Here is a 25,371-nt window from a genome sequence, read left to right as displayed (position 1 = left end):
CCAGACCCTGAACTTCATTCTCTTAACTGTTTCCTTAAAGAGGTTCTCCAACACTGAATATGCTGCAGGCCCTGAAACCCTTCAATTTCCCGGTGGCATCTCCGTCTTGATGGAGTAGAGCTTCATGAGTAACTTGTTTTCTTTGTTTTTCTGCTCTAAGCTTAATTCTTTAACCCCCATTTGTTCTTTCCTTTCTTCCTTTTACTTTCAGGCACCCTGTTATATTGCATTGTCCCTGCAACAGGCCCAGAAAAACTCTGAAATCTTGAGTGACGAATTGCTTAACTCTGCCAACAATGTTTTTTAATTATTTTTTAATCACATAAACACGTCATGATGATATAAGAATGCTGAATACAACAAACAAAAAAAAAATCTACTTCCATCATCTAAAGCACAAACTTTGTTTTATCCATCTGCCTTTCCAGTTCTGCTAGGAATACAGAGCTACATTTTATTATATTAACCATCACAAAACACATACAACAATTCAGTGTCTGGTATTTTGTTTTTCGTTTTTCTTTTTTTTTTTGGGGGGGGTGCTCATGTAAGAGACATTTGCTAATGTAATTTTTAGTCTTCATAATTACATTTTGTAAAAGTTATGTCACTTTCTATTAAATGGCCTTATCTACTAGTACTCTAATTTGGAAACATTTCCATTCCTTCCACTATCTATTTTACCAAACACTGTTACAATGAACATCATCGTGCATTAGATTTGTTGCTTATGCTTTTTTATGATCTTAGGGAAAGTTCCAAAATGGGATCACTAAATCAAACAGCATGAATGCTTTTTTTTTAAATGCCCATATTGCTTTCCAAAGGAATAGTAAAATTTGAAAGCAAAATTTAATACACCCATTTTCCTACAACTTATTTATCCTTGGCTATTAACAATCTATGAATAATTTCCATACCACAAAATATTAGCTGTCAAAAATAATATTTCCCCCCAAAATTTGGCCCCTATTCTCAGCTGTCCATCATTGCTATTTTCATTATTTTCCCTTTGCCTTTCAATTTACCTACTCACACCAAGGTCATTCATGTTCAGATTCTAGCACATGTTCTGTACTTGGTGGGGCTGGGAAGCATTGAGACCAGCGCAGGAAGCCATTTCTAGACAGTGTTTCAGCCTCACAGCAATACCCCAGGGAAGAATCACTTCTTCACTTTTGAGATTTTCTTCACAAGTCAGAACTGTTCCCCCTGGTCTCAAGAAACTTCCTGCACCCACTCATTCTCCTCATCAAGCAAGACCCACAGAGGTTATTTTTACCTAGGTCCCACTCAGTTCAAGCCTTCTTGCTATACTTTGGCATTTGTATCATGTCCTATAGTAAACTTGAAAGCCCGAAAGATTGTTCTAAAAAAAATAAATAGGAGAAAATTGACCACCACCCCCTCCAAAACCTATTACATTTCCTTTTCAGAAAGGAAAAATTATGAAGAATTTCAGTCTTTCACTTGGAGACCAACACCCATTTCCATGCTCACTAATTTGGATATTAGTGTAGACAGTACCTAAAATATGTGTTAACATAAAATAAATCATCAAATTCAACTCTGTGAATCAAATTACCACTCTAGCTTACTCATATTTAAAGATTCTAAATTCTGTAATATTATCTACCAGTGTATTCATTAATAAACAAGGATAAGTTAATTAATAAGTAAGGCTACTTTATGACTAAAATGAAAAAATGACCAGGGAAGAAAGTTTTTTCAAATTTTCTAAATTTTAATGTAGTTAGACCATCGCTACAACTGTACTAATTTAGTGCTTGGCATTAATTTCACTTTTTTAACATAACAGTAAAAGAGAGAGCAAGAACTAGAGAAATTGCAGATAAAAATCCTATATGCCTGTTATAATTGTACAGAAGAACAGTGTCTGGGTACATTATTAAACCGCAACGCCAACATTTGGCTGCAGTTGACTCAGTGGCAATATGTTTGCTTACATTCATTAGGAAACCCCATATGCATTCACAGAAGTCTGAAGTATTTAACAAAATTAGCCACACTCTGAAAAAAATTGTCAGAGAGTTAGCATTTTTATTTAGAGCCAACCAAGACAGACCTAGCTAAATTTTAAATGTGTATGGTCTTGCAATAAAACTAAAACATTGACTGGTCATTGAGCAAACACAAATCATCTCTTCCAATTTATGAAATCCATGTAGGGAATCACCCTCCAGGCACTCAGAAAAAGCCACCTAGTGCAGTGCTCCCCAAACAGGCCAGTTTTGCCAATATGGGACCATAGGTAATGTCTCTCTGGAGATATTTTAGGTGCAAAAATTGGGGGATATTACTAGAGACCAGAGATGCTGCCAAACAGCCTACAATGCATAGGACAGACCTTCTACAAAGACTCCCCTGACCCAACATGACAATAGTACTAAAGTTGAGCTACCTGACATATGCTTTAATATGTTTCAGAAGGTAAAGTGTAAATCATAATAGCAACAACAACAAAATACAACTTCCAAGAAGAGGCAATAGGTCATTTAAAGTCTAAATATGAGCATGAGAAGTTTTACTTCTAGCTATGAAATGGTGCAAAATGACAGGACCCAATCTGTCCTATGGATAGCAGATTAGAGTAAAAAACCTAAAGTACAATTTTCCAATTGAACCTCAAAAAGGATATTCATTTCAACTGATATTTATAGTAATATGGGCCTAGATTTTTCTGAGGCTAATTCTTACTAATAAGTAAAAAGAGTTCATAGTATGAAGATTAAATATCAAGTGCGACTCTTCCCAGTTTAATCTGGCAAGGGTTTATGTTGCATTTCAATGTGACAGGAGGGAGGGCGGAAAAGAGTAAAATAAGATGTAAATTAAAGGAAGTACAACAGTCCTGCCCATCTAATTCAGAGAAAATAAAGGTGGTTTTTTTCAAGAGAGGGAAACTGAGTCACACAGCCAACTTCTGCAGTGTATGTATCCACTTGCATCAGGCTCTGTGAAACAACAGGAATGAATGGGGTCCGGAAGCCCCATGAGCTCCCTGCCAACAAGGCCATTACTAGGTTGAGGACCTCCCTGGCTAAAGCACCTTCAGGCACTGAGTCCAGAGAGGAAGTGCCTCCAGAGAGCTATGGCCCCACTGCTTGTCAGTCTGAGACCCACACTTCTAGAGTGGGCTCACCGCTGGTGGCTTCAGGATCAACCCGGGAGGCTGATCCTCAAACTCCCCCTACCTAGACTCGAATTCCATAAATATGTTGCCAAATTTCACAAATAACAGGACACACTACCCAGTGATACTTGAATTTTAGGAAACACATTTCTTCCCCTAAAAGCATGTCCTATATAATACTTTGGATATACTTTTACTAAAAAATTATTTAAAATTCAAATTTAACTGAGTGTCCTATGTTTTGCTGTTCTGCATCTTACCCTACCTACCCAGAGCTTGAGCATTCCTCAGTGCCTTGGCCTTGTGCTACAGCCATTTCTGAAACTTCGGTGTCAAGTCATCCAGGCTTAAGTAATTAAGGGGTACTTGCTCCCCTTTTCCTACAACCCACTGATTTCATCATCTGTAACCAGGAGACTGCTTTTCTTTTCCCCATTTTTAAAAAATAGTTGCTATAAGCATGTTTTGAGAAAGAATTATGAGAATTAAATGTAAACCAAGCAGACAAACTGTTGATGGATGGATAATCACAAATTCTGGCAGGTTACAGATTCTGAGACCAGCATCATTGACCAGCATCATTAGATAGACTTGAGAAAAATAAAGCTCTTTCTACCACACCCATCCTCCAAGAAGATCAGAAAAAGAAAAGATCAAGACTACTACTAATAAGGAAAACTCCATTAATAAGGAAAAATCTATTAATAAGGAAAAATCTATTAATACAGCTCTAACAGCTGTATCTACAAGTACTGCCAAAGGAATAATTGTGAAGTTTATTTTCCAGAGACCATGATAATAGCATAAAAAAAATGTTTCCAAACAACCAAAGAATGATCTTTAGGACTTTCCTTTTTTGCTCCTATTCTAACTCAAAAGACATTTCTCCCACTTTTTTTCCCCACATTTGCACCCTCACGTCTAGCTGGATGAACATCGCACTGAGCAAAAGAAGCTAAAACTCCTCCAGAAGAGACAGGTACAAATCCAAAAAGAAAAAGACCAGTTACAAAGTGAACACAGCAGAGCTGTCCTGGCTCGGAGCAAGCTGGAGAGTCTGTGCCGGGAGCTGCAAAGGCACAATAAGACCCTGAAGGTAGGAGGCTCAAAGGTCAAGAGTCACACACTCCCTTGCATGCCTCCTGGCCCCAGGCTTCCCTCCTCCCGGAAAAAGTGTGTTTTAGCAGAAAAAGGGATTCAAAGGCTAGCCTGCTGGGTCATATGGTAGCTCCATTTTAGTAGACTGAGGAATCTCCACACAGCTTTCCATGGTGGTTGGACCAGTTTGCACTCCCACCAGCAGTGTAGGAGAGTTCCTTTTTCACCACCTCCTTGCCAACATCTGTTGCTGCTAGTTTTTTGTTTGTTTGTTTGTTTGTTTTTGATATGTGCTGTTGTTACTGAGGTAAGGTGGGATCTCAATGTCGTTTTGATTTGCAGGGGAGGAGGAGGGAGAGGGATCAGAGGGGGAGAGAGAGGAGCATAGGGGACTGTGAGATGGTGCACGGGTGAATTGGTGAAGGAAATTCCATGGAGTATATACCTGGGGCGGGGGAGGGGATAAAAAAAAGTAAACATTGTTTAAAAATGAACAATAGGGGCCTCACCTGGTGGCCCAGGGGTTGAGCGATTGATTGAGCTGGACTTTGAGGCTGCCCGCAGCCCCTGCAGCACCAGTTTGTTCCCCACCACCGGTGAGGGTCCCACAAAAAAAAAAAAAAGAACAATGGGGGCCTCCCTGGTGAAACAAGGGGTTAAGCACCGCACTATGAAGCAATTGGCAGCCTCTGCAGCACAAGTTCTATCCCTCCTCAGCCCCACCCAGGGAGCAACCCACATGGCGCAGCAGACCTCTCCTGCCTCACCCGCTGCTCCCCTCAGCAGTGTACTTCGGTCAGTCTGCCTGTTCTGTTCCCCACTCTGTCTCTGGTGAATCCTCTCACCCCCTGCATCTTTGGCCTGTACCCCATCTCTTGTATGCATAAATAAAAAAAATAAATCTTATAAATGAACAATGATGTAAATATATATATTTATATATATAAAGACATATATAAAGGCTAGTCTGCCACGTGCTTGCTTGTGACCTTCCATATATTATTGTACCTGCCTGGCCTGTGTCCTCATCTGTAAAATGGGGATTATACATACTTTATTGTGTGGCTGGGGGAAAATTAAATGAGGTAACCTATGTAAGGTGCCTGACACAAAGCGGATCCTTAGCGAAACATGGGCCCTTCCCCTTACTTTGTATTATGCCAAGTTCATTTCTGTTTTTTAAGGTAGGCTTTCCTTCTACTCTTCAAAATGCAAATTGAAAAAAATTCAGTATTTTTTAGCATTATAGTGAAATGTACATAGCATCACATAAACCGACACAAAGCTCATTGACACAATAAAGTAAGATTAAGTGCCAAAATGTCAATAGTCATCGAAGAAAAAAGCTACTTGAAAAAACACTGAAGTTCTTCAGACTTAGTTATTCAATCTAAAAATAATAGACTGATCACTTCATTCAGTCTGCATGGGCTTCATTAATTACAACATAAACCTCTAACTGTGTGGATAATGTGCTTTCTCAGACACTAGCACCATTCAGTGAAGCAAGACTCAGGACTCTCCAACATAATACTGCATGTGCTCACAGTCCCTCTTCCAGCTGAAGATCCTAAAGTTTTAGACAATAATAAATTAGGCACCAGTGATTATTGTGATTACACATGTTTAAAAGAAGATTCTTTAAGAAATAGATGACAATCATTGCTTAGCTTGTTCATTGGAGTCAGGCAGAAAAATAGAAGAGCATGATGGCTCTTCAAATGCCAAACTGTGTTATGATGTGTGAGAAATGGAAGGCCAATGTGATCAACTCGCCCTCTCGGATTACACAAACAAGTCACGGGCTTCTGGGATTTCTTCAATAGTTGCACTGGGGGCCATCAGAAACCCAGGTTAGATCACCCCAACTCAAGATGTGTGTGCCAATAATAGCTCTCTAAGCTTCCATAAATCTGGCTTTCAGAGGTGTTATATAGTAAGTAGATAATACTTAAGTATAGTTGGATGATTTATTAACAAAGAAATTTAAAGAGTGGAATGTTTTGGCTTAGTCTCTTTGGGTTGCACTCAAAGTCAGAATAATACAAGTGGTAGGAGATTCTGTAATTACACCTACACATTTTACTGATGAAGAAAGCGAGACTCACAATCCAAACCAGTTATCCAAGGTCATCCATATTTTGTGTATGAAAATCAGGATGCAAATTCAAAATATTTTCTAATTTCCCTTCTGATTATTTTTGCATATGGATTATTTAGAAGTGCTCCTCAATTTTTTTCATTGTATTTTTTTATCCTGATGAACACATAGTGTGCATTTAGAAAGAATGCCTGTTTTTCCCATGTTAGGAATTTTGTGTGAGTAAAAACTAACTCTACATTTATATAATTTTTGTCTCATTTTATCAATTGTTGAGGAACAGATGCTAAAAATACCCTAGTGTGATTGAAAATTGTCTGCTTCTCTTTTTAATTATGTCAATTTTTGCTTCACATAGTTTGAAGCTTTGATATTACATGTGTACACATTTATAATTATTATGTCTTCTTGATGAATTGACTGACTATGAAATGTCCATCAGTAATACTTTTTATCTTTATTTCTATATTATCTGATATCACTATAATTATTCTCTTACTTTTACTTCCACTGTGCAAGATTCCCTGTAATCCAAAAGTAGACAGTTCCTGTGAAACCTTATTTAAGCCCAGATAGCATAAAGAGAAGATGCAATTACCATTAATTTATATGGAAAAAATTTTAGCATTCCCATATGCAAAAACTAACCTACCAAATCATACCAAATCATACATAAAACCTAAAATAACTAGCATATAGTAAAAGCAGGAATGATGTGATACATACACAGTCTGTAGAAAGTAGAAATAATGTATGTACAGTATAGTTTCTCTTGCCTAAAGTAGGAAGACAGCAAACACATTGGAAAGCTGACAGGTGTGATGAAGTGTTAGGTTAAGTCTTTGTAGGTTGGGATGGTGGGAAGGCAAAGAGACGAGGGTGCAGGAAGGAGAGGAAGCTGGTCAGATATAAACATCTCATCTTTGTCTGAATCCATCAGGGTAAGCAGTAGCTGACACCTACCCCTTCTTTTCTAGCTGCCCCCCTCAATGTTGCAGGTCAGATTTGTCATCTGCTATTATTAGTATAAAATATGACAGTATGTTTGACTGCTTATCCTCACACATCTTTATACCATACAGTTCTTTATAGGCACTCAAAACATCCTACAAACCTGCCTGAAACCTACATGCCTTTTCAAAACCAAAGTCGTACTTTTCTGCAGTCATTGCACACTGTCTATTGTAGTGAAAATCTCATGCAAGGGCTTCAGGCTCAGTTCCTGGATAACTTCACTTTCAGACGGTTGACTATTAAGTTCAGTTTTGATTCATATCCTTTCCCCTTGCAATTGCATCATCTCTTTATCCATCAGTTCTTGGTCATGGGATGCTAAGGCCTCTTCAGCATCATCTTCATCAACTTCCACTTGATACTGAAAATGCTTACTATAGTTCCAGTGGGAAGGAGCTTATCGGGGCCACTCTCACTGCTGAGTGCTGTCTCTATAGCAGCTACTGCAAAACAAATGCTGAAGTCATGTTTGCATTTTGCCTTTTGTTATGAAAGCTAATAATCCTTTTTGGATTACTTGTGGATACTGCAAACAGGTACAGACTAAAAAGGTTTTTCATAAAAGTGAAGTGGCAAAACGCAAACCTGTGAAAAGCAGGAATATCTGTACATCTCTTTCCATCTACTTATTTAAACCTGGGTCTTTACATATTAAAGTGCATCTGTTCTAGACAGTATACAGTTGGACCTTGATTCTTTTCATTCTTACAATATCTGCCTTATAGAGTACAAGCATATTACTAAATAATGTAATTATTGATGTAGTCAGATATATGTTTATCATTTTGTCATTTATTCACTATGTATCACATGTTTTCTGCTCATTTGTTCTTTTTAGATTTGAATGCTTTTTTAAATTCTGTTTTATTTCTTTTTTAATTATAACTTTGCATTTTTAGTGGTTGGTCTAGATTATAATATGCATTTCTTAACTTTTCATAGTCTATCTGGAATTAGAACTATACCGTTGTACATAATATGTGAAACAAAATAGATCCATTTACTCCCTTCTAACTTAAAACTGTAATTGTTATATGTATTAATTTACATATACTTATAAAACCCACGAGGCAATGATTTTTACCTGAAATAATCACATTTATTCTTTTAAAATTAAATGAAAAGCTATATATTTTTTATTTAACATTTTTGGTGGATTGTTTTCCTTCTGCACCTTCAAAGTTTCTGTGTGATGTCATTCACTTCAACCAGAAAAACTTCCTTTAGTATTTCTTACAGTACAGGTCTGCTGGAAATCAGTTCTTTTACTCATTTTTTCATCTTTAAGATATCTTTATTTTGCTTTTATCATTGTAGGGGATACAATGATATAGAATTCTGGGTTGACAAGGAATTTTTTCATTCTTTTTCTCAGCCTTTTATAGATTCTGTATTCTGGCCTCCATAATTTCTGGTGAAAATGAACAATAATTTGAATTGTTTTCTCTCTGTATCAGATATGTCATTTAACTCTGGTTACCTTTAAGGTTTTTCTATTGATCTTTGTTTTTCAGAACTTTGATTGCTTGCTACACAAACATAATTTTCTTAATAATTAACCTATTTGGGATTTGGCATGCTTCTTATACCTGTAATTTTTATCTTTCAGCAAATTGGGAAAGTTTCAGCCACTATGTCTTCAAATATTTTTTCTGCCCCTTTCTCTCTCCCATTTCCCTCTCAGATTCTAACTCCATGCATGTTAGGCCTTTTGATATTGTCCCCCAGGTGTTTGAGTGGCCTTCTTGTTCTTCACTGGTGTTTTTTCTCTTTACATTAGATTATATTAGTTTACCTTCATGTTCACTAACTCTTTCTTGTCATCTCCATTCTGCTCCAAGTGATTATTAAATTTTGAGTTTGTAATACTTAATACCAGCACTTCCATTTGATCCTTTTAAATTACTTTTTCCAGAGAGTTCCTATTTTTTCATTCATAGAGAGAATATTTTCCTTTATATAACTGAGCACAGATACAATATCTGTTTTAACAATTTTGTCTGCTATTTGTCCATCTAGTGGTTATGTAATAGGTCTCTTCCTATTCTTTGAGAACGGATCACAGTTTCTCGATTCTTCATATGTCAAGTCAAGATTTGGGCAAAACTTGCTCGCAAAATTTAGGGCTCCTTCTTTTTGACTTTCTCTTTCTTTGGAATATTTCTTCACTTTTCAAATGCTGTGGTTGTTTAGAACCCTGTACTATTATGCTTCAGGCCAGAAAGGACTAACCTTCAGGTTTTCTATTACAGTTTAACCCACCCCATGTACCTTCCTTCCATTCCTGGTATAGTCTTCCCTCGAAGCAAAAGCTGTAAAAAATAGGAAACCACAATATACCATTCCTTTTTTTATAGGTATCAATTTCCCTCCAGAATCTTCCTGATTTTGTTTACCCTCCAATGTCTCTGGTTATTTCTTGCATATTGTCCAGAGTCTATAGTTGTAATGTGTAAAAGAGTGAGTGTAAAACACTCACTCAGGTATTTGTGAAACACCTTAAGTATGTCTGAACCTAAAAAGCTATGGGCTTGGAGCTTGGGAAAATACAGAAGAGAATGGGTATTTATGTTCTTTCCAGCATCATAAATTTTAACTTTTACTATTCTGTATCAAAACTCATCCTTCAAGGTATAAAAAGTTTCACAAAACCTCACAATTTAGGATAACTTAGAAAAGTCCAATAAAGGTATGAGACATGGGTTTATTTCAACAAAATACTACATATATCTGAAGCAATAAATACCAACTTCAAACTATATTAACAAAGAACTGTCCAGAAGGAGATGAATAAGTGTCTCAGGAAAAACAATTTTAGTAAAGGAATAAGTAGCATTTGCTATAATATCACAGAATTTTAATGTGGAAAGGACTATATAAATCATCTTGGCCAAGCTCCTCATGTCTGTATATAAATTAATAACACATTGATTCTTTAAATAAACTTTCATTAAATACCTGTGGGTTATATGCCAGATACAGCACCACTTCTAAGATGCACAGATGCTCAAAAAATTTGTTCTCTTGTTATATTAGATGCTGTCCCTCAATCTTATTTGCGTTGTTAAAAATTTGAATAATGGGCTCAATAAGGAACGTATTTATTTCTAACACTATTCAAATGATTGTAAATTCATTGTCAAAGGACTCAAAATTTATAAAATTTTCATAGATTTATTTTTCTCTCATTGAAAATAATATAAAATGCCATTTTGGGGCCAGGATTGGGTGCTTTGGGTGCTATGATTGTTTGACATGTGTTTAATGCCATCCCAACATCTACACCTTCCTTCCATAGTCAGATGCCAGTAAAAAAAATAAATAAACTTGCCAAGAAGCATGCGATATTTCTTTCATTTATTATTCATTCATGGATGGAATAAAGACAAATGGTATTCAAATCATGGTATTTGATTCTTTGACTGGAACCTTGTTGACTTCTAAGCCAATCAGAAACAATAAGAGATAATCACTATTATATGAATTTCATTTACTTTTAACAAATGGCAATAGTCATTTTTAGTGAAGTACAGAGAGTAAGTGTTAGCAAAGTTCAGGGAAACAATATCATATCTAAATGATTCTGAACATTTCTTCAGATTAGGAAGTATAGATATCTTCTACAATATCTCTAAGAAGTTGTTGTTCAATAATTATTTATACCATGAATAAACTATGATTCTGATATCAAGAGTTAGATAACAGGAAATATGCTAATATTATAGCAGAAAGAGGATTTCTAATGATAAATTGAAACATTTTCAGAACATATATTTTCAGCATCAGTTTTTATTTTGATCACATTATTCTACCATCATAATAAAGATCTGCAAAATTACTTCTTTTTAAATCACTGTTTCTTTTATAAAACCCTGTTACATAATTTGATCGTGGTAGGCAACCAAAGGCAGTGTAATTTTACTTGCCAACAGTGAGGCAAGCTTTCATAATAACAATTAATCAGAAATGAAAGGAATCCGAAAATGTCTGTATCACTTGTCAGCAGTGTTTCTATCTTTGGTATGATGTAGCAAGATTAAATCCTTTTATTCTAAAATAATGAGAGGAATAATCACAAAGCAAACAAGTCTCTATAAATATGGAGGAAATTTGGGCACATTGTTAGAAGTTAGTAATGAAGGAAGAGTTTTGATTTAGTAGCATGGAGAAAAGAAATGATATAAAAGTTAATTTCCAATTCTTAAATGTTAACAAAGCAAAAGAAGGGGAAATTAAGATGTTTTGTTTTCCAGTTAAAGTAGATTTGAAACTTAATATGCTTTCAGATTTAAAATTTACATTGAACAGTTCAATTATCCTATATGACACATGGGATGATTGTTTTTTCAGAAATAAAATATCCAGCATATTTTCAAATATTTCCTTTTATATTCTGAATTGCTGAAATCAATCTATAACTATTTTAGTTACTTTTTAAAGCTTTTTAATAAGTTGTTCTTACTAAAAGAAAATTTACATTGTGATCACTTATATTTATGAAACTGGTAATGCAATTAATGGTTAATATGCCAAACTTCTAAATAGAGAAATATAAGGTATAGTGTTCTTCTTTCTGTATCAAATCAAAGGAACACATGATCTGTCTCATCCATTAGTAAAATCTAGTGGTGATTTTTCAGGCCATGGCCAAGAGATTAGATCTATATGACTACATTTTTGTTAGAGATCACTACAGTTTGTTCATTTAGCAGGAAACCCGTCATCTTTGAAACAAGCCTATTCATCAACGACTCTCAAATTCAAGGCCTGCACTGCACCTGCTCTGAGTGACCACGTATTCACACTGAAACCTTTGCTCATACATTTATATGGGGCTGAGCAACATTAGCACTAGAAGACTGAGAAAAAAATATATCCTACTTACCCTGCTCACTCATCTCCTTTGATTGACTCACCTGAGTTCTCTAACCCCAGGGGCATATATACCAGCTTAGCAAAATATTTTGCTCTTAATGACAGGAGGAAACCCTTCAGCGGGCACGTGAGGAGGAAGAGAAGAGGAAGGAGATCACAAGTCATTTCCAGAACACCCTGACAGATATCCAGGCCCAGATTGAGCAGCAGAGTGAGCGCAACATGAAGCTGTGTCAGGAGAACACAGAACTCGCAGAGAAACTGAAGAGCATCATCGATCAGTACGAGCTCAGGGAGGAGGTAAGAATCACATCAAACAACTCAGAAGTAGGGTCTGAGAGACCCAGGTCTGGGTGGCAAAGGTGGGAAACTTGCTTAATAGGAAAGTTATGATCAGCCCTCTCCATTGATTAATATTTAGTTTGGATTTCTTTTAACTTGCCAAACAGAAACAGATGGGATTGCAAAATACCTGGCTGAAAGTCATACGGGATTTCTTCAGAACTAGAATCACTACAAAGCAAAGGCAGGACACAGAAAGTCACAGGTTCCAAGGAGTTATCCTTGAAAATAGCCTTTCTAAGCTTTTTAAAAACCCTGTCTTAATAGCCAGAAAATATCTCACACACTTCCTCTTACGACTCACCCTGTCATCTTAATTAGGGTCTATATTTTATATACACTGCAAGGCAATATTAATAGCAATTGATAGTGTTATGATATTAATGGAATGATTTATTCAGTGCTTGGTTTGTAGAATGTGCTAAGTACTGTACTTTTACATAGTATGTCATTTAATTGTCTCAGCGATCTTATGCACTTGATAATAATATTATTCCCACTATGTAGGTGGAAAGTAGGGGAAATGACATTAAATCACTTACCCACAATCGCAAAAGTCAATGGAGTTTTGCTTCCAATTGTTTAAACGAGGTGAACTATAAAGGTCTTTGATTTTTTTCCAAAATTATATTTTCATATTTAATATGTTTTTAAGACTCCAGATGCCCTCTCAATCTCTACCTTCAAATGTAACCAAACACAGTCAAAGTAGTTCTGTTGATAAGATTTGATCAAGAGGAGATTTGATCAGGAAAAAGGCTGAGCCAGTCGTACATGGTTGCAGCTGCTAGGTGAATTGAGAAATGCCTCACATGAGCCAGAATGGCAGGCTACCACTGTATCTTGTCACAAAGAAAAATCCTGTTCCTATGTGGAGCTTCAAGCTAAAAGGGAAAGAGCAAAAAAGAAAATGTCCATATTCTCCAGAGAGATCTCAGGTAGTAATGGTCTCATACACTAATTTTATATTCTTAGGATAAGCCTTCAGGATAGAGTTCACCACACCATCTTGCCCAGGGTCCTCCCGGTGAACAAGAAACTCTCCATACTGAGGCACTAAGAGTAGAGAGATCCAAAGACACGGTGGAGGCAGTCAAACATTTGCATATTGATTTATCTATGACCCTTGGCCTTGACCTGCCCACCTGAGCAACAGAAATGAAGTCAGGGGGCTCCTGCCTCGGTCCTAGATTCAGATCACAGGGGTACCCAAGTGCTTCCTCACAACCCTTGAGGCAAGAAGGGAGGGGCTTTCCTCATGAGCAACTGCCTTAATGTTGTGATTAAAAGTGGTTTTATATTTATAGAAAGACCTAAAATACCGAGTGGTAGTACTGTAGCCCTTGCAATATACATCACTGCCTGTCCTGTCTTGCATATAAGTACCATCAGGTTTAATAGTTACCAAATTTAGAAAAATAACTTTGGGACCTTTGATAAGGACATTGCTGAACACTGGCCTCTTCACCTTTTCCAGCTATGTTTGTCTTGTATAAAATGCAACAACTTTAGGAATTTACAGTTTTTACATATTTTTAAATGAAATAATATAAAATAATTATTTTATATAAATATTATTACATGTTAAAAATTGTACACATTTTATATAAGGGAAGCCAATGGATTTATTCCCTGCTTTTTTAACATCTTAAAACCCAGAGAATGTGTTTATGTGAATATTACCTTTTTATTTTCCATTTTTAGCACCAGTACTATATCAAACTTGATGTCTGTACTTTATTTTCCCTTAGCATCTGGACAAAATATTTAAGCACAGAGAACTGCAGCAGAAGCTGGTGGATGCAAAACTTGAGGAGGCGCAAGAAATGATGAAAGAAGCTGAGGAACGACACGCACGCGAAAAGGAATATGTACTTATCCTTTGAGTTGGTGTGCTTTCTGTCTGCCACGGGGTCAGAGAGCCCTGGGAACATTGTTTTGATTAAGGTCACAGAGCATTAGACTGGTAAAGAGAGATCCTGAGCTTCCCTGGAAAACTAAATTGGCCAACCCAGTAGGAGGCACTGTACCCACCCATTGTTTACAGAGCCTACTTATTCATCAACAAACCTTTCTAAGTGCCTGTCACATGCTGCATGTGATCCCAGGTGCTGGGAACAGCAGTGAACAAGACCAGGAAGGCCATGTGGCAGCACGGAGGCCCAACTGGGAGGAGACAGGCTATAAACAAGCAAACAAGTTGAGAAAGGATAACTTTGGTTAATATAAAGTACTACCAGGGAAATGAGCAAGGAAGGGAGAGAGGGAGGGGAGCTTCTTTACCCTGGATGCTGGGGCCCAGCCCGCCTCATAAGAAGGAGGCAGGGAGGAGGTCTGCAGCAGTGACAGAGGTCCTGATGCTGGGACTGGCCTACTGTCTTCCAAAAATAGGAGAGGGGCCTCCCCAGTGGCGCAGCGGGTTGAGCGACGCGCTGTGAAGCTCTCCACAGCCTCTGTAGTGAGGGTTCGATCCCCGCTGGCTGGCGAGAATCCCACATGGTGTGGCAGACCTCTCCTGTCACGCCCACTGCTCCCCTCAGCAGTATATTTCTTCAGTCATCCTGCTCTGTTTCTGGTGAATTCTCTCACCCTCCTGTGCTTCTGGCCTGTAGCCCAGCTCTTGTATAAAAATAAATAAATCTTTGAAAAAAAATAGGAGAAAGCTAGGGAAGCATGAGGATATTGACCCAGTGGGAGAAGGGTTCAAACTGAAGTTGGGGAGGTAAGGAAGGCTCAAATTGCGTGACTTTGTAGGCTTATGATCAATCTGTTAAATCAACCTACCTGTGCTTCCTACCTCATGTTCTTGAAGAGGGCAGTGCCTTCCAGTGTGCTCCCTGGAAATTCCAGTCCATGCCACCCTGGAGAATAGTGGTCTGGTACAAAAAGCTTTGGGTCTAATAGTAAGGCACTGCAGTGACAACAGGTGGGATGCCTGGAGATGTTCAAAGACTTGCTTTGTCCTCAGAGGCCAAATGATGTTTGGGCAGGATTGCCAGAAGCTTCTAGAAGTTGGTCCATTAGGACCAACTTTTAGACTACTTCTCTTGGCTTTCTTAGATTCTTTACACAGTTTCCAAACATTACTTAAGTTAATTAGCAAGTTATTAAGTTGTATACACATTACAATCAAATCTTAAATATCTTTTAAACAATTTGTTGCTACACAATCTTCACATATTAGTCAACTTTCTAAAATCTTCCTTTTTTGTCAACTTGTACATTGTATTTTCCAATATTGTCAGATGAATTTTTTTTAGTTCTTTCTTTCCAATAGATTGTTTTCTGCCAATACAGTCTAAACTGGAGTGGTTGGGAATAGTGGTAGAATTCTAATTTATAAAACATCGCATATATGCAAGCCACATGTAATGGTCAGGTTTGCTTTTGTTTTTAGCATTTAGTCTTTTGAAATAAAACTCAAGAGATAAAATTAATTAAAAAAAAAAGACAATTTGACTGTCTTTCCATGCATTCTCTCTTCTCACAGCTGCTGAGCCAGGCAGCAGAATGGAAACTACAGGCCCAGGTGCTAAAGGAACAAGAGACAATCCTGCAGACTCAGGTGCAGTAGGGGAGGGTGGGGGCAGCAATGCATGGGGTTGCTGTCCTCACTGTTTCCAAGGAAAGAGACTGTGAACCAAAGTAGTTTGCTTAGGGTCTTCCATGAGGGTAAGGGGAACAGGTGTAAGGGGCAGGAAGACAGAGCAGATTTTCTGATCCAGCAGATGGGGTAAAGGAGGGAGAGAGTCCTGGAGCCCTCGGTGGCTTTTGCAGGCATTTATTGGGATTCACCAGGTACACTGGGCAGGGTTACCGGGCAGCTGGGAGGCCTGCCAGCCCCAGCAAGTCTTCACTGTCTGGGCTCTCCAGCGTTCTCTGGCGGTCTCTGCTTCTCTCGTGGTTCTGCTCTCTTCTCTCCCATTCATTCTGCTTCTCTCTGCTTCTGCTTCTCTCTGCCTCTGCTGGCGTCTCCGTAACGCTGCCCTTAAAAAGCCCAGTCTTAGCCCAGGTGAATCCCATCTACATATGCCCACACCCTGCTGCAGGTGCCCGCCATCAGGCGTGCATTCAGGACAGCAGGGTTCCTAATGGTGGGAGGGCAGAAAAGCCTGATACTTTTACCTTACCCTACAACAGGGCAGGAAATGAAAGAATAAATTCCATTATTTTCATGTGAAAAATAAGCACAGTGTTATATCTAAGAAAAAGAATTGCTCTGTGCAAGAAGGGACAGAGCAGGATCTCTATGACCCAAGCAGAGGGGTGAAGGAGGCGTCCTGGAGCCCTCGTACCGGGTACATGGCAGGCAGAGGTGGGGGGAGGGGGGCGCGGGAGGCTGGCAGGCCACCCAGTCCCCGGCCAGTCTTCACTCTTCCTGGGCTCTTCGGCCTTCTCTGATGGCCTTGCTTCGCTCTTCCCATTCTCTTTTGCTCTGCTGGCCTGGTTCTGCTCTCTCTGCTGTCTTTTCCTGGCATCCCCATAACACCACCCTTATAAACCCAGTCTCAGCCCAGGTGTATCCCATCTACATATGCCCATGCCCTGCTTCAGGTACCCACCATCAGGCATGCATTCAGGCAGAAAAACTGATACTTTTTACCTTACCCTACACTCTGCATCAACAACATCCAGTCAAAGGTTTGTTGACATGCAAATGGTGACACCAGATGGTCAACCTGAGTAAGCTGGTGCCCAGGTCCCTTCCTCTCAGTGCACATGTCCTCCTTCTCAAAGTCAAAGCAAAGCTAAACTGTTTAGACGCATTGTCTGAAACTGTAAATACTAAAAATGTCCTTTGTTGCTTGATTTATTTATAATAAAAGGAAATTAGAAAATAGTGTCAGCCCCCAAGTGTTTATGTTCTCAAAGGATGACAAGTAACTTAAAATAGTGGACAAGTTGGGAACTATTTTGATTTGGCTTCAGAATGTCACGTGTGTTCTGATTAGACTACAGAAATTCACATTTCAAGCTCGAAAAGAAAGCCTCATGCAATGAGATGTCAGACCTAGACATCTTTCCCAGGCCCCCACGGCCTCTGCTCCCTCCACAAGCATTCTGTGAGTTGCGGGAGAGCCACCTTGCCCTGGGCTGCAGATGGGGTCTAGCTCCCCTCCCCAAATAAGGCCCCAGCACTAAGGAACTGGGAGTCACATCAAGCAAATTCAGAGCAGGTGAAGAAACCAGAAAGCTTCCAAGCTGGGCAGCATTAACTTAAGATGTGGGTAATTTCCTTGTAAATGTTCATGCACTGACTGCTGAATACTTAAAAAAAAAAAACTTGTTCAATGTATGAATGGAAACATTCAGTGAATATTTGTTCATTGTAAAAAAATTGAAGAGAAAAATAAGAAACTTAAAATCATAAATTATACTACTGCATAGACAAAAATACACATAACACTGATATTTAGGCTTTCTAAAGCATACTGTTTGGATCTGGGTACTGATTGCAGTGATGGATTATTTCCCCCCAGTGATACATTAAATGTTTTAAAATATGAACAACATAGAAGTTGAAACCATAATGTTTTTGACTATTCATAGAACCAAAGGACCCAGAGTGACAACTCTAAATTTTATAGTTATAGATTCAAGGTCATTCTTTAGGCAATCACAGAACCCATCATAGCATGGGATAGGTGGCTTTTCTAGCAAAGGCAGAGGTGGAAGGAAAGAGGCATGGCCTCCTAACTGGGGGTGTCCAGAGAATCAAGCCAGGGATTCTGGTTTCTGTCCGATTTACAAAGCAGAATCTTGAGGGGTACAATAGACAATACTTGAAGCTATTCATTGTTCACATCATCCATTACAATCAGTCTCTACCCCTCTATGATAAAGATCATGAACTTGGGAATAGATTAATATCATTAGTAATCCATTCAGTCAGCATCAGAAAGCCTTTAATGGCCTGTGTAATAGAAACACACAGGTGTGAGCGATGTTCCCACCCCTAGGCCCTCAAACTGGAAAAAGCAACTACCAGGGTTTCTAGATTTGCTAACATTCCTCCTTTATCCCTCAATATTAGAATCTGCCCAGGTGTCAGGGTCAGAGTTCTGGCTCTTCTGCTGAGAAGCCGCCTGGCCCTGTGCAGTTCACCTTCGCCTCCCTCGGCCTAAATTTCCTTGCTAATAAAATAAGAATTCTGTGATGGAGCAATGATCCCAAGCTGAAGTTCTCCAACCTTGACAAGCCCATTTCCTTCCAGCATTTCCAGATCATAGCAGCATACAAGGCAGGAGTTACAATCTAAATGTAGGGGGACTTTGACATACCAGTTCTCACTCAGCAACTATGGATGGTAATTATTCCTGTTTAATTTTTAAAAGGAAAATGAATATGTAATAAATGCAGTTTGTTTTCAAATTAGGTATGCAACGCACTTAGCTCAGTGCCTGGTCCATAATAACCATAATTAATTCAACCAATATTTATGGAGTCTCCACTCAGTGCTAAGCATGATTCTGAGTGTTGAAGATATAGTAATTAGTAAAAGACACAAAAATTCCTGCCTAATTGAACTCACAGTCTAGTGACAACAATAATGTTAATAAAAATGCTTACAATTAATTAGCATATGAACTAATATGAATTTATATGGCCCCCAACTTATGATGGTTCAATTAACTATTTTCAACTATGCAATGGTGCAAAAGAGGTGTGCATTCAGTAGAAATTGCACAGAGAAATTTGAATTTTGATATTTTCCTGGGCTAAAGCTATGTAGAGTGATCTCTGATGATGCTGGCAGTGGTTGCGAGCCACAGCTCGAGTCAGCCTTGAAATCATGAAGGGAAACAGCCTTCTGGACTTTAGCCTCATCAAAAGAGAGAGAAACCAGTGATGCACCCCCCAGCGATTAATCTCAGTTCAATTCTTCCAACATTCCTCAGGCTTGGTGTGCTTACCACTGTTACATTAATGATGAGAACTCATAAAACATTCTGGTTTTCACTTTCAGCACAACATTCAATAAATTACATGAGATAGCCAACACTTTATTATAAAATAGGTTCTGTGTTAGGGAATTTTGCCCAGTTGTAGAATATGTAAGTTTTATGAGCCTGTTTGAAGGTGGGCTAGGCAAAGCTGTGTGTTTGATAGGTTAGGTGTATTAAATGTATTTTCAGCTTAAGGTGGGTTTATCAGAATATAACCTTATCGTTAGTCAAGGAAGTTCCATATTATTTCATAGGTAATGACTGATATCACAAAATATAAGATACAGGGAGTCATACACACACACATAGTCTATAGTCTTAAATATATATAGTCTTCTGTATAATTATAGAAGAATTTAAGGACCACTATAAAAGATGATCTTGAGATCCTGTTCAGCTCTAGTTCATGAATGCAGAGAACTCCCAGAGCTACAGAAGGATGGCCCTGAGCTGAATTAATACTGCCTTCTCCATTGCCCTGCTGTCACATGAGGCTTTCTCTGCAACGACCCTCCTTGGTCTATCTTTGTTGTCTTCAAGGTGCTTTCAAAATCTAATAATCAGTCACTCAGAATAATAGAAACACCTCAAATCCCCATATATAATAATGTTTAAACAAGTTCCTCTTGGAAAGTATCAACATTATAATTTTTTTAAATTTTAAACTTTGAAAACTAGCCTATCACAAATTATTTTGTATACCATGGAAACATTTCCTTTGGTTTTACAATGTCTTTAAAGTTATGGGAGGAGAGGAAGATGCTAGTCCCCATTTCTTGTTCTCAGCAAGGGAAATGTCAAGGGCAGGTTATGTTTCCCTAGATCGAAGTCACTTTTTAGTAATAAAACAACAGCTTGCCGGTTTGGGGCTTGATTCCCACGTAGGAGAGAGATGCCTGACTTTCAATTATACAAACCAAGGCAACAGAGTAAACGTCAGAGATGATCAATGGGATACAATTGTCACTACAAATAGAGTGTTCATTGGATCAATAAGGATGAAGATGATAGAAGACATGGAAAGTCAGCAATTTCTGACAATGCAGACATAAAATGCTGCCCAAGGGGAAATATCAGTGAGTAAATTGTTAACGATGGGTAATCATAGTCTTTAAATGTAGATGTCCTCACCTTATTTATACAGGATGAGAGGCGATTCCTCTGCAACCACTATTATAATTGAATTTGTTCCCCAACCAAACCTCACAAGTTTGCTCGGATAATTCCGGACACATTTCTGTTTCCTATATGCTGAGTGTTGGCAATTAAATTTTAGTGCTCAGTCAAAAGAATGTGTGTGTTGATCAATCCTTTTAAAAGTGACATGTTGGGGCAATTATTGTTATTACTAAACCTAGAATGGTTTGTTTCTATTTCTGCCCCTGGCAGGAGAGGTACTGTGGACGACCCCTGGGTCCCTTCCTGCTCCAGAAGGAGAGAGGAACTATGACACCTGAGTCAGCCGTGCCTCATGCCAGCATAATAGTGTGAGAGAAAACAGTAGTCACTGGCCTAGGTTGATTTCATAGTAAATAAAGCAGTGAATATTATTAACATTGTATTGAGAATTCCCTTAAATCATTTTTCGTCTCAAATGATGAACAATGACATGATGCTTTGTTCCAGAAGCTTTCTAAAAGTTTCCCTGTTTACAGCTTACTCTCTACTCTGGGAGGTTTGAAGAATTCCAGGGCACCCTGACAAAAAGCAATGAGGTGTTTGCCACTTTCAAACAGGAAATGGATAAAGTGAGTATGAAATATTGACATTTTCTACTTTGATAGACAATTCTCTTTTGGGTTCATTTTTCTCTAAGATATTTCAGTACACTTCATGAAGTAATGAAACATTATAGGTGCAAATGAGATTTGGGCTGTATTTTTTTATTGGTAAGTATCTGTTAGATTATTCTTAGGAAGAGTCCAAAAGCACTAGGATACATTCTTATTCTGAGGAAAAATACTTTCTTCTTTCTAGTGTGTGGATAACTCTTTCTAAACAAACCAAAAAATTTAACATCATGTTTATACTAAAATCAAAAAATATCTAATCTAGATAACTTTATGCAAATAAGCAAAAGTAGAATGTCAGAGTAGAAAATACCATTTTACAGGTTCCTTAGAAGGAAAGATATGTGGCATGATGTACAGTCAACCCCTGACTAGCTCGGATGTTAAAGCTGCCTGCCCTCCTATATACAGGGTTGAAAATCCAAATACAATTTATGGTCAACCCTCCTTATATGTGGGCTCTGCATTCTGGGATTCAGGGAACTGATATAAAGGTTGGTAGAACCCATGAACATAGACGCCTCCAATGGGAATGGAAAAAGCAGAAGCAAAACAGAGTGCCTAAAGGTGACTCCTCCTTTCTGACCTCAGTACCCCCATTGATAAAGTAGAGGTGAAAACGGAACCTTTCTTGCAGGACTGTTTCAAGGATGAAATGAATAACATATGTGATCACATTTCATGAACCCTACTGCACTCTACAAATGTGAAGACCAAGAAAACAGAAACTGCCTTTGTGTGATTTCTTCTCAGATGTGCCCAGAGTATCAACATTTTAATGGCTAAAAAGACTGGCCAGTTTTCTCACTGTTAGCCTTCTATCAATAAAGTAAATAATCTAAATTGCACACTATCTTCTTGGGAGGCAATAAAGTTCATTTTCATGCTAAATGAAGGAAAAAGCAACGACAAAGCAACATGGCAATGAGTAGTTTCCTTTTTCCTGCATAGCTCTGCTGTAGATCAGCCTGTTCACCACTGACCTAGATGATTCAGAAATAAATCTTGAGTCTCCCCACTCAGTCTTTTTCCTTGACATCGAACTTTTGTTTGTTTTCAGCAACTGGTAACACAAGACTTTTCTTGATGTCACAAATGAAACTAATAGTTTCTTAGATATAGTAACTCTTCAGGAATAACATTAGAACACTCTGATTTCTGTAGACAACTAAAAAAATGAAGAAGCTGGAGAAGGACACGGCCATGTGGAAAGCCCGATTTGAGAACTGCAACAAAGCTCTGCTGGACATGATTGAGGAGGTAAGAAAGCCTGTCTCTTAGCTTCCTTTCCCCTGTCTAGCCAAGGCAGTCATATTTAGGAAATAATGTTAACTTAAAAGCACAAACGATTACCTTTGAGAAAGAACTGAATTTTTCTGGGAAGTGATAGATGAAATTGTAATAAAAACATAATTAAGGAAAAAGTCATTTACAATCAAGTGCAGGCTCATAAAGAACTTTGTTTCCCTATGTCCCATGCCTATTTGTTGATTCCAAAGCTGTCCCCAAAGCAGCTCCATGCCTGCTGGACTGTGAATTCCTTAAGGGAAGGACAAGGGTCTGACTTGCACATCACAGTTATAAGATAAATTAAGTAGTTGATTTGCACCTCCTGAGAAAAGACACCAGGACACCAAGACACCAACCTCCTAGGATATGTTCTATCTTACAGATGTGAGAGACAGCATTTAATTCCTCCCAGAGGCATTTAAATACAGATATTATGTCAGACTCTGACCAGATTTTGAGAGTATGAAGAAAAAGACACATGAGCCTTGATATGGGAGGCAGAGCTGACAGGTGAAATTCTCTCCACATAAACAAATGGGAAAAAGTCTTAAAGGGCATGACATAGCACAGAGGGGGACAGGAAGTGAAGGAAGAAGACAAATAGGAATGTTTTCACGCTCAAACACATTGCCATTTCTTGAGGGGGAAAAAAGGAGAATTGAGCATTGTGAGCAGCCAGCATCATGAATTAGTGCACGGTGAGTTTCTCTGCTTATAATTACTGTTCTAATAATTCATCCCAAATTGCAACATATTCCAAAGAGATGTGCTTATTATTCATCAACATAGATCAAATGGTTGCTGGATCAGCATCTGGCAGTTAATCTACAAAATATAAGGCATTACTGACAGCCAAGTCCCAGGCCGTCTCATTCATTTTGCCACAAGCTTTTGCTTATGCCTTCTAAATCTTGGAAGCAGAAAATTCATCTACTTTAACATTTTAAAGGCCCTGGACTGAAGCAGAGGGAAGCTTTGCCATTTTTCATTCCTAAATTCTACCAGAATGATTAAAATTCTAACCAGAGTAAAGAACACAATGAAAAAAAGCAGTGTTGTCCATGACACGTGAGTCACCCCTCTGTGGCCAGGCCCACAGCCTGGTAGATGAATTCCTGAACAAATGGTTCTGTTTGTCTCCTGAGAGCATGCTGGCAATTTTGCTTCTCATGTTGTGTTATCTGTGTGTTTGTGTGTTTTCAAATCACAGAAAGCATTGAGAGCTAAAGAATACGAGTGCTTCGTCATGAAAATTGGGAGGTTAGAGAACCTCTGCCGAGCTTTACAACAAGAGAGAAATGAACTCTACAAAAAAATTAGAGAAGCAAAATTGCCCGAACAGGACGACCAAAGTCAGCCTACCTCCGAGGAAGAGGCAGAGTCGACAGTTCCCGTGGGTGAAGAGGTTGATATGAAGGAAGCCAGCAGTGTCCACAATGCTGTAAAAAGTCTAGCCACAGCCTTCATGGTGATTCAGTCTCCAGAGCCTACCCCAGGCCAGTCCAAAGGACTCCAGCTGGAACTCAGCAGTCCTTCAAGGGGTGGTGACTCTGCCATCAGGGAGCAGGAACAACCCCCTGTGAGCCCTTCATGCCATTCAGAGGACCCCCTCTCCCCCCCAACTTCTCAGGCTGAGGCTCAAGGAGGCAATGAGGCCACTAGGCCCCCAGAGGAGTCCCAAGGAGAAATCCATGGAGCACAGGGTGATCAGCAGACCCAAAAGCCAGGGGCAGAAGCTTCCAGTCAAACCCCACAGTCCCCAGCCAAGGCCCCCCAACAGGTGATGGAGGCCAATGGTTCTGTTCTACTACCCCTGGCAGGAGAGCAGATTCCAGGTGGGGTACCTAGATGTGAGCCCCATAGGCAAGCCCCAGCAGCAGCAGAGGGGCCACCAACAGCATCCTCAACTCTGCCCCAACTGCCCAAAGTGGTCGACACCCATCTGGAAGTAGACTAAGCCTCAGCCTACCTTGGGAGGCTGCCCTTCCTGAAGTTGCTTCTTCGTCACAACAGATGGTCCTCTGAAAGAGGCATTTAGGGCTAGGAATGTCTAATGGAAGAGACTAAATTAGAATCAAGACATTTTAAATGTTATGCAGAGCACATTCAGCCTTTGCTATTTATTCTCAATTTATAGCTGATTTGGAGCTTTTCTCATTAACACCGGTTGATAGTATAATTTTCCCAAATGGCAACAAAACATGGATAGCAAATTTATATTAATTTGCCATTAAGATAGTACTTAATTCATTTTCTTGCTGAACACTAAGATTTACTGTTTGAAGACTTCCACTACAATACATAAATACTGAAAACATGATGTCCTATTTATTTCCCTATATAGTTTAATAAGTTTCATAGTAAGTAATGAATGTCCAGATTCCACTGAAGTCTTACATACACTATATATTCATATATGTGTATATGTGTATGTATGCAGTAGTCACTCCTTATCTGCTGTTTCACTTTCCAGAGTTTTAGTTAATCCACTTCAAATACTGTCTGAAAATTTGATGTACAATAAGATAGTTTGAGAGACCACATTCACAAACTTTCATTACACTATATTGTTATAATTCCTCTGCTATTATTGTCAATATTTTATTGTACCTGATTTATAATTAAACTTTATCATAGGTACATACATATGTATAAAAAAAATCATAATATATAAAAAGTTTGGTACTCTCTGGTTTCAGGCACCCAGTGGAGGTCTGAGAAATATCCCCCTGTGGAAAAGGGAGAACTGTGTATGTATAT

At 38.6% G+C, this 25,371-nt stretch overlaps 1 protein-coding gene across 1 annotated transcript in view; it reads left to right on the top strand.

Moving 5' to 3' along the window:
* TXLNB (taxilin beta) overlaps nt 1–24,568 on the top strand; it is a 31,637-nt gene extending 7,069 nt beyond the window's left edge. Inside the window, exons 4-10 of the mRNA XM_037518786.2 lie at nt 4,080–4,250; nt 12,348–12,542; nt 14,336–14,455; nt 16,075–16,149; nt 21,187–21,279; nt 22,486–22,581; nt 23,822–24,568. Of these exons, the coding sequence (XP_037374683.1) occupies nt 4,080–4,250; nt 12,348–12,542; nt 14,336–14,455; nt 16,075–16,149; nt 21,187–21,279; nt 22,486–22,581; nt 23,822–24,568 (1,497 nt within the window). The remainder of the gene's footprint in view (nt 1–4,079; nt 4,251–12,347; nt 12,543–14,335; nt 14,456–16,074; nt 16,150–21,186; nt 21,280–22,485; nt 22,582–23,821) is intronic.
* The last annotated feature ends 803 nt before the right edge of the window (nt 24,569–25,371 follow it).

This window comes from Talpa occidentalis, unplaced genomic scaffold (genome assembly GCF_014898055.3).
Source record: "Talpa occidentalis isolate TD23 unplaced genomic scaffold, MPIMG_talOcc4v2.1 talOcc4.2, whole genome shotgun sequence".
In the NCBI taxonomy this organism is placed as follows: Eukaryota; Metazoa; Chordata; class Mammalia; order Eulipotyphla; family Talpidae; genus Talpa; species Talpa occidentalis.
Note: the sequence above shows the minus strand (reverse complement) of the source record. Positions and strands in the feature narration are given on the sequence as shown.